Genomic DNA, 12,423 nt, shown 5'->3' on the forward strand with positions numbered 1-12,423 from the left:
GCTGATGGGAGTTGTAATACATCTCCATCTGGAGGGGCAGGAGTTTCTATCCCTTATCTGTGCTGACTGGCAGCAGTTCTCCCATTCAGGGCTCGTACTCTACCCCTGAGCTTCTCTTCTGCATACCATGCTGCTGTGAAAGGCACAGGAGCAGGGCCACGGGAGAAAAAGTTGGCAACCCTGCCTGCAAGAGAAGGGAAAGCCTGGGAAATGGCTGTGCATCTAGGTGTCGGGAGGCAGCAACTCCTTCCAGACTCCAGATCAGAAATTCTGTCACATCCTATAAGCAATGAATAACTTTGCAGATTCTGCCCAGGTTCATTCCACGCTCCTCTTCCTTTTTCCTTCCAGGTTTGTGTCTCTTCCTGTTCGGACAGTTTCTGGGTGGTGCCTCCAAAGGCTTTCATCCCTCCCAGTGCCTTAAATCAAGTGCACCCTTCCACGGTATGGAACCAGTCCCTGTGCCAGCCCGCCATTAACCTGACTACTACTGAGCTGGTAAGTAAGGCCTTGTTCACTCCTTTTGCGAGACCAGCTTGGGTCTTCATGCAGGACCACGCTTGGCTCAAGGCGTGGTCTGAGGGCTCAGGGTTCATCCACCTTCCTGAAGCTAAGCAGGTCTGTACTTGGGCAGAAGACCACGTGGGAATCCCATGGCACCCTCTTGAGCCCCACGATGGAAAAAACATGGGATACAAATGAAATAAATTCATACATGCCTACATTTCGGCCTCTCCATGTCCCACAAACATACCGTATTTCTTCGATTGTAAGACGCCATCGATTGTAAGACGCACACTAATTTCAGTACCACCAACAGAAAAAAAAACCCTAAGACACACTCATGATTCTAAGTCGCACCCCATTTTTAGAGATGTTTATATGGGGGGGGGGGGGGAAGTGCGTCTTAGAATCGAAGAAAGAGGGTATCATGCTTCCGGCGTGCTTTGACTCAGGTGGGGATTAATTCGTGCCAGGGCGCAGCTCAAGAACTTGTTTTCGGCATTAAGGCTGAGCCATGGGGTATATGAATCAATGCAACAGTTTTTCGGGGCATGTGCAGAAGGCTTTACCCTCACCACCACGAAGAACCCATAGCATGTCCCTCTCTGCACCTAGGCTCACAGAACAGACCGTCGCCTCTATTTTTTCCAAATTAAGCAGTGAACCAAGGGCTTCTCCGTCCCAGGAGAAGACAGATTTCAGATATGGCTTATTTCCCCTTCTTTCATGTGCCGGTTGCAAGCAGGGTAGAATAACATAACTAATCCCAGCAGCACGGTTTGCCATGTCATGTGAACCCGGGCAAGGTGGCTTGTTGCTGTGAGTAACAAGCCACCCAGACCCCCATGGCCTTGTGTAGGGCTCTGGGTGGCTTGTTACTACGAGCGAGCTTCACGGCTGGGGGGTGGGGACTAGAACCCGGATCTCCCAAATCCCAGTCCAACACTCTAACCCCTACATCACACTGGCTCTCATATAATTAGGGCTACAATCTTCAATGTAACGTGATGTGATCTGGAGTGATCTGACTGGGACCTGCAACAAAATATTGCAGTTGTATCTTCATTTTCTAGCAGGAAAGTTGCTGTTCAGGGTGCCAGCCAGCCAGCCATGGCCTCCTCCAGATACTCCATTCCGTTGATTCCATTTCCCCCTACCCATTTTTCCTTTGCCCTTCCTGCAACTTACATTCAACATTCCATGGCTACTGAGAATGCTGCATGGTCATTGGGTTAGTTTTGGTTTTTCAATCGATTTTTTGAGGGGGTATTTCTGCATTTCTCAGGATTCCACTGAGCATGCTAATAACTCCCTCTTGATTCTCAATGACCCCTGATTGGCTCCAGTTCAGCTGGCACTTACAACCTGCGTTCACTATTAGAGGGAATGATTTATATCCTATTAATGCAAGGCCATGCCATTACGCAAATCTCCCAGCAATTGCTAGGTGTGGTCCTCTGTTGGGCTGAAGTACAGAATAAAGATAATGATATTCTAGATACAGCATAACAACAACATTTTATACCAGTAGCTGATAACCTCATCTGCACCAGCAAACACATTAATTTCTTGATGCTTTTTTCCTAGACTGTGGCAGAAATTCTCAACCAGCAACTTTGTCCAGAATTCACCATCCCAACCAAACCACGTAAGTTGCTAATTGCAGATTCAGGCTCAGCGGGATCACCAGCTCCAGAACTTCCATGCGATGAGTGACCTTGATGAGTTGTACTAAAGGAGAGAATTCTGTTGGGTGCTGCTTCTCCCATCATATGAGCACTGCAAAAGGAAAAGCAGCACCTAGCAGGATTTTCTTCTCTACCACTTTTTAAAAGACAAGAAACTTCTCTGCATCCCTAGACATTATTTATTTATTTATTACACTTATATATCGCCCCCATAGCCAAAGCTCTCTGGGTGGTTTACAGAAATTCTAAAATTGAGATAAAAACAAGTATACAAAATTTAAAATTTTGAAACACAGAACATACACACATAAAGCATTAAAAATCATTAAAAAACTAAACACGTGAGTGATTAAGATGTGCTGCCATATGCCTGGGCAAAGAGGAAAGTCTTAACCTGGCGCCAGAAGATAGCAGCGTTGGTGCCGGGCGAGCCTTGTCAGGGAGATCATTCCATAGTCTGGGGGCCACTACCGAAAAGGCCCTGTCCCTCGTTGCCACACTCCGAGCCAATTACGATTGCTGGGGGAAAGGAGGAGAGAGAGAGAGAGAGGATTCCACTGAGCATGCTAATAACTCCCTTTTGATTTTTCAATCCCTTGTTGGCAGTGCCTGATGAAACCTGTAATGGGCAGATAGAACTAAGCAGTAGTTTGGAACTCAGAACAGGACAGAATTTAAACATCCCATCAAAATCTCAGCAAATATCCCCTCCTCCCAGTATGGAATGTAATTGGCCCTGAGGCCTGGGAATTGCAGGCGTGGATAGAACTGTGTGGTGCTAGGCCTTCAGTCTTTATGCTAACCTCTGTTTTTCAGAATCACTCCTAATTTACATCTGTTTCTTTATACAGTCATTAATCGTTGCTTCCCTAGTTTCAACATTTCTCAAGTTGAAAACTTTAAAGTGGGCGGTATGACGGCCAATGAAACCATGCAAAGTCTCAAGGATGGCACAGAGTAAGTCCTGTTTTCCAGAACCTCAGCCCATAGGCCTTGGGTCTGCCTAGGAAAATGTGGCATATCCCCTATTAACGTGTCACCTTCCCTCTTGCCTACTTCTTGAGGATGGGAATCCTTGATCAAATCTCCCATCTGTTTATATTTTAGCAAACAGCAGCTATAGAGGTGGGAGGTTGGATGGGATCATGGTGATGGGGGAGCAAAGTGTCCCCCTATCAGGCAAAAAGCTTTGGGGGAGTGGGGAGTGGATTTTCACTGAGAAAGCCCCAAGGGATCACCTCCCTCCCATGGAGGCATTTGGCTAAAATTTAAATATGGGAGGGTTTTTTTAAAGCAGGGAAAATGTGACACTTAATTCCAAAGAAAGTGTGATTTCCTCTTGGGTATTTGTGCTGTTCTGCTACACCACAGTGCCAACTAGAGGTGATGTAGCAGAAAAGCAGAAGAGGAAACACTCTCCCTGTAGTGCTCAAATCTCAATTCTACAACGAAACTGAAAGTAACTATAACAGTTTAAGAGCCAATTAACAGCCTCATGTAGAAAAACTCTAAATCCTCACCTCCCAGTTTTGGCATTGGCTTTTAGTTCCCACCTGTGGATTTCCCTCTAACAGTCCCTTTGGGGTTCCTTCTGTTGGCAGACAACTTCTACAGGGCCTTAATGCTAAGAATATAGGATTGAAGATCTTTGAGGACATCACACGGTCATGGTACTGGATCCTGATGTGAGTGCTTGGGAAATTAGCATTGCAAACGAGGGGCTTCTTGACTTTGGGTGACACGTGCTTTTTTCAGCATCGCGTAAACGTGGAGGAGAACGTCACCTTTGCGGTCTCCTGTTTTAAAATTTCCCCTCCTGGAAAAAGTGCAGAAAAGGGCAACTAAAATGATGAAGGGGCTGGAGCATCTCCCCTACGAGGGAAGGTTACATCAACTGGGATTGTTTAGCTTAGGGGGAAAAGGAGGCTAAGGGGAGACCTGAGAGAGGTGTACAAAATTATGCCTGGTATGGAGAATGTGGACAGGGAGACATTTTTCTCCCTCTCTCAAAATACTAGAACCCAGTGGGGTCGTCCCATGAAGCTGATTGGTGGGAGATTCAGGACAGATAAAAGGAAGAACTTCTTCACCCAGGGCATAGTTAAATTATGGAACTCACTACCAGATTTGGATGGCTTCAAAAGGGGGTTGGATAAATTCCTGGAGGCTATCAATGGCTACTAGCCCTGATGGTTGTGTGCTACCTCCAGTATTTGAGGCAGTAAGCCTATGTGCACCAGTTTCTGGGGAACATGGGTGGGAGGGTGCTGTTGCACCCTGTCCTGCTTGTTCATCCCTGGCCGATGGCTGCTTGGCCCCTGTGTGAACAGAGTGCTGGACTAGATGGACCCTTGGTCTGCTCCAGCAGGGCTCTTCTTATGTTGTTATGTTCTTAACCCTTAAGAGGACTCCTGATTGCCCTGGTGCTGAGCCTGCTCTTCCTCCTGCTGCTGAGGTTCACAGCTGGGGTGCTGGTGTGGATTCTCATCGTGGGGGTGCTGGCTGTCATTGCGTATGGTGAGTAAGTGACGGTGAACAATTGAATTAACCATTAAACGAAGTGTGCTAAAGCCCCGGCCTCCCGTGATGGTGCGATGAGCTGATGTTCATTCATGCAGTTCATTCATGCAGTTGTGCTTTTTATACTGTGTTTTGTATTTGTGCTTTTAACCTGTTGGTTGTTTTATGATGGTTTTAATTTTTGTGAACCGCCCAGAGAGCTTCGGCTATTGGGCGGTATAGAAATGGAATAAATAAATAAATAAATGCAGTAGGCATGCACATCTTGTTCCACTGTTACGTCCGGGGCGTGGGCGGCAGGGAGCTAGGCTGGGCCGCCGGGACCCGGGGGAGTGAGGCGGAAGAGAACACCACACTGAAGCAGGATCAAGAAGGGTTCAGCTTTATTGACTGTCACTAGTGTGTGCCAGGGCCGGAGCCAGAGGCCCCCTCCTGTAGCGTGCAAGAGTTCAGAGGCACAGTTGAACCTGCATCGGGCCGAGCTGGAGCAATGTCCCAGAACCGGCTCTAGGGTCCAGCACCGCCTGCAGAGGCAGAACCACGGAGTAGTCCAGAGGCAGTCCAAGGGTCAGGAACCAACAAGGTGTGGCAGAGGCAGGGGGCAAGGTGAAGTCCAAAGGCAGTCCAGAAGTCGGGAACCAAGGCAAAGCGAAGTCCAAAGGCAAAGCGAAGTCCAGAGGCAGTCCAAGGGTCAGGAACCAACAAGGCGTGGCAGAGGCAGGGGGCAAGGCGAAGTCCAAAGGCAGTCCAGAAGTCGGGAACCAAGGCAAAGCGAAGTCCAAAGGCAAAGCGAAGTCCAGAGGCAGTCCAGAAGTCAGGAACCAACACAATCAGGAACGGGCGTAGAGGTTTGTGGGAAGCGGAGCCAGGCAGCATAGGAGCAGTGTTGCTGTGGCGAGGGTTGAGAGAGAAGTGCAGTGCTTAAATAGCTCTTACCCTGGCCCCACTCAGCTGAACTCCAATCAGAGCTTCGGCTATTGGGCGGTATAAAAATGTAATAAATAAAATAAATAAAAAATAAATAAATACTCCCTGCCTGTAGTTAGTCAGGGCCCTGAGGCTTGCAAACACCCCAGCAGGACAGGTCCCGACCAAAGACCTGGGTCCTGCAAGCACTCAGTACAGCATAGGTCCTGACATCCTCCTGCCAGGGCAATTTTGAGTGTTTCCTTACAAATTGCAGTTACGCACATGATCAGTGTCCAGAGCTAGCGAGGGTTTCTTTCCTCGTGGAGAGGGCGGGACCTGGAAAGGAACCCTCTGCAGGCCAGAAGGGGATCCTCCATGGGCTACATTCGGCCCATGGGCCAAAGACTCCCCATCCCCAGCATAATGGAAAACTGTGGTTATCTGGCACTTAACTCATTTCCCCCCTTTTAATGTGAATTTAACAAAACAGAAAATAAATCAGAGGGGGGAGAACAAAGATGAAATGCACAGGAATGTCATTTCCCCCCATCAGATACACCCTTCATTAAAAAAAGGGGGGGGGAGAGTTATGCATAGGTTTTAAGAAAATCAGACCAAATATTCATGTATTTATCCACCAGCAAGTGGTGTCTCTATACCACCCGTTCAAATGCTGATAGCGTTGTTAAGTCCTATTGCATTATGGGAGGTGAACACTTATCCTTCCAACATAATAATATCAGTCTTTTAGCTGTCATAACGGCTCAGAAAATCCATTTGTGCTGACCATGTATTAACCAGATGCCCTTTTCTGTCCTCAGTTTGCTCTCCTGATGCTAACTGTGGATAGGAGACTTCAAGGCTCCTGCTGCTGCTCTCCCTTCTTAGGATACTTCAGCTTTCAACCAGGCTTAGACTGGGCAGCCCACCAAAGAGAAGACACCTTCAAACACAGGACTGTCCTCTAACCACCCTATAAATGCACTTTGCCCCTTTCTGTATCTTTTCTAGTGCCACCACTGAATTATTGATTTATATATTTCATTTCTACGTCGCCCAATAGCTGAAGCTCTCTGGGCGGTTCACAAAAAAAAATCATAAGGCATTGACCGTACAGAGCTGAGTTCCAACTCCCAGTTCAGCCTTGAAGCAATTTGGGCCAGCCGTTACCCCTGGAACTCGTGCCTGCTGCCAAAAATGGCAGGCAGGTGTCATCTTCTTGCCTAACAAGCAGTAACCTGATGCCATGATGTCATGCATCCCCTCCCCTCATTCCCCAGCCAGGGAGACACACACACACACAGAGGAGAAGTTCCTTTATAAACCAGCATAAAAGAAAGGGGACTGGAAGCCAATGGAGGCAATAGTGGCTCCAATGTCAATGGGACACTTTGGAGAGCTCTGACTGAAACCCAGAACTGATTCACCGCCCCACTGACATCGGAGCCACCAGCCTGCACTGCTGGAAACTCTTCCTGTCTGGGGAATTTCTCTCCATATCTGCTTTTTCTTTTCCAGGAATCTACCACTGCTATATGGAGTACAGTGAGCTCAACAAGAAGGGTGCCACCATCCAGACCCTTGGATTTACCACCAATGTAGCTGCCTATGGTAGCGTCAAGGAAACCTGGCTTGCGGCCTGTAAGTTTGTGTGGTGGGGAGTGGGCTTCATTTGGCAGGGGGTGGGTTAGAGGGGCAGAAGAGATTTGGCAAAGATAACAGTGGGGCCTAGAGACTGTATCCTGTGGTGAGGAATCACGGAATCATTGCAGAAACACAAGTGGTTAAAAGCAGGTAACCAAATACGTTTAAAATCAATTTGTTGCAATTAAAAGTGAACAGAATAAAATTTAATTTTATGCAGTTTGAAAATGAGGGCCCAGGCCTCGTCGGTGACTTTGGGTTAATTCGCCTTGAAAGGGAAGAGAAAGATTCTTCCCTCGAGACCAGATGGTAGAATCCTTCCTGTCTGCTTTTCTTTATAATGTCTGCAAGTTCAAAAAAGGTTGGAGGCTTGCTGGGGTTTTTATTTATTTTCTTTATTTAAGATGAAAATCCGGGTGGTGGGGGCTAAAAATTCCCTCAGGGGAGCCACCCCACATGGACCTGGTTTGCACAACACGACAGCCCAACATGGCTTAATTTACCTGCAGCGGCTGTTGCGTTGTGTGAGGCACCCGTGGGCACCACCAGGCAAAAATGGCATTTGCGGATGCCCTGCACAATGCAACACCCTCTGCAGGTAAATGAAGCCATGTTGGGCTGTTGTGTCACATGAGCAGGTGACAGAGTCTCCTGTGGTTACCTGCTTCTAATGGTTACTTGCTGTGAGTTGTCGTTGTGGCATAAGAGACTTCCACATCTTGAGGAATGAGAGAGTTTTCCTGTGGTGGGACAAAGGCTCCATTCCAACATCATGTCAAGTTATGGTTTGTATTATTTATGGTTTAGATTCCTAAGAGTGGTTTGAGCTTTAATGGGCCAGTTCAGACAATACGGTAAGCCACAGTTAGGCCACTAACCCTTTTGCAGCAAATAGTGAGTGAGTTTAAACCGTGGTTATGTAGCCATCATGGTTAGGAATGGTTCACACAACACATTATATCAAACCATGGTTCTTTAACTATGGTTTTAAGTGAAGTTGTGAATTAACAAACCATAGTTATGACCACAGCTCTGCCTCCAGAGGCTGCTGGACTATGAAGATGGGAGCAAGCTTATAAAGAAGAGGGCTGAGAGGGCAGAAAGCAGACAAGCAGCTCTAAACCATTGTTTGCCAGTTGCACATTTTGACCCTGCTCAGACGACACACTAAGCCATGGTGGTTAAGCATTTTGAGCTAAACAGTATGACTTATCGTGTCATGTGAACCATGACATAGTGTGTTTTTTATGTGGGCCCAGATTAAACCTCTCTCTCTCTCTCTCTCTCTCTCTCTCTCTCTCTCTTTCTCCCCCTCAGTGATAGTCCTTTGTGTGACGGAAGCCATTTTGCTTCTCTCCCTCCTGTTCCTCCGCAAACGGATCTTCATTGCCATTGCGCTCATCAAGGAAGCGAGCCGGTGAGTGCGTCTCTGGGTTTTTCCACATGACCGTTTCTTCCCGGAACAGTACCACTGTTCCGGCTCCCTTTTTCTCTCACAGGCCATTTACACTGGTTGGCTTTATCCCGGAACAGTTTCGTTTCGTTTCTTTACACGGAGAGGCAGCACCTCACCTGGGCGGCGGCATTCTTGCGAGTCAAACTTTTGTACGAACTTTTGAGTTCCTCATTTTCCTCTGTGGTTCACGCCTAGTTCCCTCCCGCTAGCTGGCTATTGGTCTCCCTGTCGTGATTGACACAGCCTTCCAGTATGGACGACCGGCAACCCAGTCTCATTGTAAAAAAAAAAAAATTAAAAAATACCTAGGTGCGAGGGAAATCTCGTGCTCCAAAAAGTAAAGCAAGTGGAAGGAAAGTGGCAGATTTGGGGGGGGGGGAAGCTTACTCCCAAGCCTTGTATTCAAGACCTAAGGTTTTTTTGGAGGGTGCTTCTGTGCACTTGCTCCTGTGTTTTCGTCTCCCCCAAATATCCAGCAGACAAGGAACTCCATGGCCCTGGCGGACGTGTGGACCAACAGCAGCAGCAGGAGAAACAATGTGCTCAACATTCTCAGCCATCCTTGTGTTGCATAATATGCTTTGACCAAGTGCAACGTTGTGTCCAGATATGTACACACTTGGTAGAAAGACAACTTGGAGGCCTTTTGGGAGTTTTCTCAGTTTACTGAACTGCAGTTAAGGGTGAACACTGCTGCTCATGCAAAAACAATGTCACGCCCCTCCCTAGTTGAGGGGCGGCTCTTATACATTTTTGTTATCAACACCATCAGCTTACATTCATTGGTCCATGTGATTTAGCATGTGGTTAGTAGTGTGGATATGTGTTTGTTAGTGCAATCAAACGTTTATTGAGATATTAAACACGCATGGGCAAAGGCAACTTATGGGTTAAGTTAGCACTTGAACTCTATTGGTTCACTTGATCATTTACATAACTGAGCTTGCGCTCTTAAAGCTTTTTTTGTCCTCGGCCCATGGGAATCTCTACAAACATTAGACTATGTAACTTTTACTCAGCGCTGAGGCTGAGTTTTTCCAGGTGGCGTCATTGGTTAGTAGCTTTGATTTCCTGTTAGGACAGGTAAACAGTGGAAATCCGTATAACACTTGTTCGGCCATTTTGCCACTCTGCCGTGGAGACGCCCTTGTTCAGCAGTGTCCGGCCTGCCGACCTGCCAATGCAACTGGAAATGGTAGCGACAGAAGTGCCCATAATGCGGAACTGGACACACTGCCCCAGTCAAGCCTCCTCAGCATAACTGCACCCCTCAGTCCCACCCACATGAAGCGACATGGAAACAATAAATGGGCTGGCAATGGTATGAGCAGGAAAAACACCGCATTTTCCCCAGTTTGAAATAACATGAGTTAGGCAAGGGGGAAATAGCAAGAAAGAAACTGGACAATGACGGCGTCATGTAAAGCACCCAGAAAATTCCATGCCTGAGGAATGTCGATTACACAACAAAACCATCATGTAGGAGACACCCTCTGTGACCCATTGTACTGCTTCTAGTGGAAACTAATCAAAGCTGAAGGGATCATGGTATTTACTGTTGTCTCTCTTGTCTTGTTCCCCAGAGCCATTGGGCACATGATGTCTTCCCTCGCTTACCCAATCGTGACCTTCGTCTTGCTGGTGGTATGTGTGGCCTACTGGGGAATGACTGCCCTGTATCCTTTCTAAGTGGGGGCTTGTATCTTGTTCACTGATCTTTTCTAAGTGCAGAGTTGTATCTTGTTCCATGATCCTCACCCTTCAAAGGGAGTCAGTGAGCTACAGACGCTGGAGAATGAACTAGTAGAATTATAGAACAGTACAGACTACAGGTTAGGAACAGCATTTTTAATGCTCCCTGTGTAAAACAACAACCAACTCTCTGCAAGTAACAGAATACTAGCACACAAGCCCTCTTCCTGCTGTGCTAGTTTTCTGCTTGCAGAGGTTTAAAAAAAGAAGAAAAAAGAATGTAGGGAAGCATTAAAAATGGGATTCCTCCACATACATTCTAAAGCAGTTCAGTTCACCTCACAGGGCCACGACTACATTTAATAAAAATCTTGGGAGGGTGGCACTGTCATATTAACTTTTTTTAAAAGCATTTTTCTTACATCTTCAACCCAATTTTATATGAAGCTACCTTGTACCAGGTGAAATGTTCATCTAGCCCAGTATGATATATTTTGACAGGCAGCGTCCCTTCCAGGGTCTCATCAACTCTGATCTGACCCTTTTTTAACCAGAGACATCTGGGATAAAGCTTGAGACCACCTATATGCAGAGCATGTGTTCCATCTTTCTTGACATATAGAATCATAGAATAGCAGAGTTGGAAGGGGCCTACAAGGCAATCGAGTCCAACCCCCTGCTCAATGCAGGAATCCACCCTAAAGCATCCCTGACAGATGGTAGTCCAGCTGCCTCTTGAATGCCTCTATTGTGGGAGAGCCCACAACCTCCCTGGGTAACCGGTTCCATTGTCGTACTGCTCTAACAGTCAGGAAGTTTTTCCTGATGTCCAGCCGGAATCTGGCTTCCTGTAACTTGAGCCCATTATTCCGTGTCCTGCACTCTGGGATGATGGAGAAGAGATCCTGGCCCTCCTCTGTGTGACAACCTTTTAAGTATTTGAAGAGCCACGTAGTCATTGTTTACTTCCTCTTTCTTCCCCCGTGTGAAGAAAGAGGAAGTATTTGGGGACAGAAGCGGGGAGGGGAAGTGACGGTAAGGCAATTTCCTGCCCCCATCTGATGACGCTCTCTTCCTTCCATGAACTTTCTCAAATTCTTTTTAAAAACCATCTGTGGTAATACCCATCATCACTAGATATGGTAGTGAACTCCGCCTGTTGTGTGAAGTATTTCCTTTTAACTTCCGACACTTCGTGCAAAACTATTTCATTGAGAGAGATTCCAAAATTCTAAAGCTGAGGCAAATATTTTCACTTACCTACTTTCATTGGACCATTTGTCCCCACATAAAAGTGTGTCTGTGGAGAATGGAGTGAATTTTGGAAAGTTGGGGGGGGGAGTGAATTTTCAGAATTTGTGTGGGTGTCTTAACGTTTTTCAAGGTGGACAAGGGTTTATTTTCCTTTCCTTCAAGTAAGAAAGAAAAGAAAAGCCGGACCACTAGTTCAAGTTGTTCTCATAAGGCAGTGTCATTCCCAGGGGCATGATTGGGAGCGGGAGGGAAAGATGGCCGCCCAATGCTGTATCAGAGAGCTTGAAGTGGCAGAAAGGTTTTTATGTTGTTAAAATGGAAAGGGAGGGAACCTTGTGAAAGTAAGACCATCACCTCCCTAAAAATTTGTAACATTTGCCTGCCCTGAAAGAATAATCCAAGCTTTAGCGTATTTAGTGTCACTGGGCAAAATATTTCGGAACAATGCTACCAAATTCAAGTATTTTGAGGGGGGGGAAAACGTTTTCGCTTTCAACACTCTCTACATCATTGGTAAATGTATATACCTCTATCATCTCCTCCTCTTACTTTTTTTTATATATATATATAAACTTAAAAAATCGAGACGTTTTATCCATTGCCAGGAAGGTGCTCCAGCACTTTGACCGGTTTGCTTGCCCATTTCGAAGTCCCTGTCCATCTCCACGTCTTTGAAATCAGGCAACCAAAACTGTACACAGCATTCCATACTTTGATGTGTCATAGATTCATATGAAACCATCCTGATGCTTTTAT

General features: G+C 46.6%; 1 protein-coding gene across 1 annotated transcript in view; it reads left to right on the forward strand.

Moving 5' to 3' along the window:
* The window catches only part of SLC44A4 (solute carrier family 44 member 4), a 56,675-nt gene that overhangs the window by 34,115 nt on the left and 10,137 nt on the right, over positions 1-12,423 (forward strand). Inside the window, exons 6-13 of the mRNA XM_063122382.1 lie at positions 352-498; positions 2,092-2,152; positions 3,044-3,149; positions 3,794-3,877; positions 4,597-4,709; positions 7,140-7,262; positions 8,583-8,682; positions 10,305-10,397. Coding sequence (XP_062978452.1) covers positions 352-498; positions 2,092-2,152; positions 3,044-3,149; positions 3,794-3,877; positions 4,597-4,709; positions 7,140-7,262; positions 8,583-8,682; positions 10,305-10,397 — 827 coding nt within the window. The remainder of the gene's footprint in view (positions 1-351; positions 499-2,091; positions 2,153-3,043; positions 3,150-3,793; positions 3,878-4,596; positions 4,710-7,139; positions 7,263-8,582; positions 8,683-10,304; positions 10,398-12,423) is intronic.

This window comes from Elgaria multicarinata, chromosome 3, assembly GCF_023053635.1.
Source record: "Elgaria multicarinata webbii isolate HBS135686 ecotype San Diego chromosome 3, rElgMul1.1.pri, whole genome shotgun sequence".
NCBI lineage: Eukaryota > Metazoa > Chordata > Lepidosauria > Squamata > Anguidae > Elgaria > Elgaria multicarinata.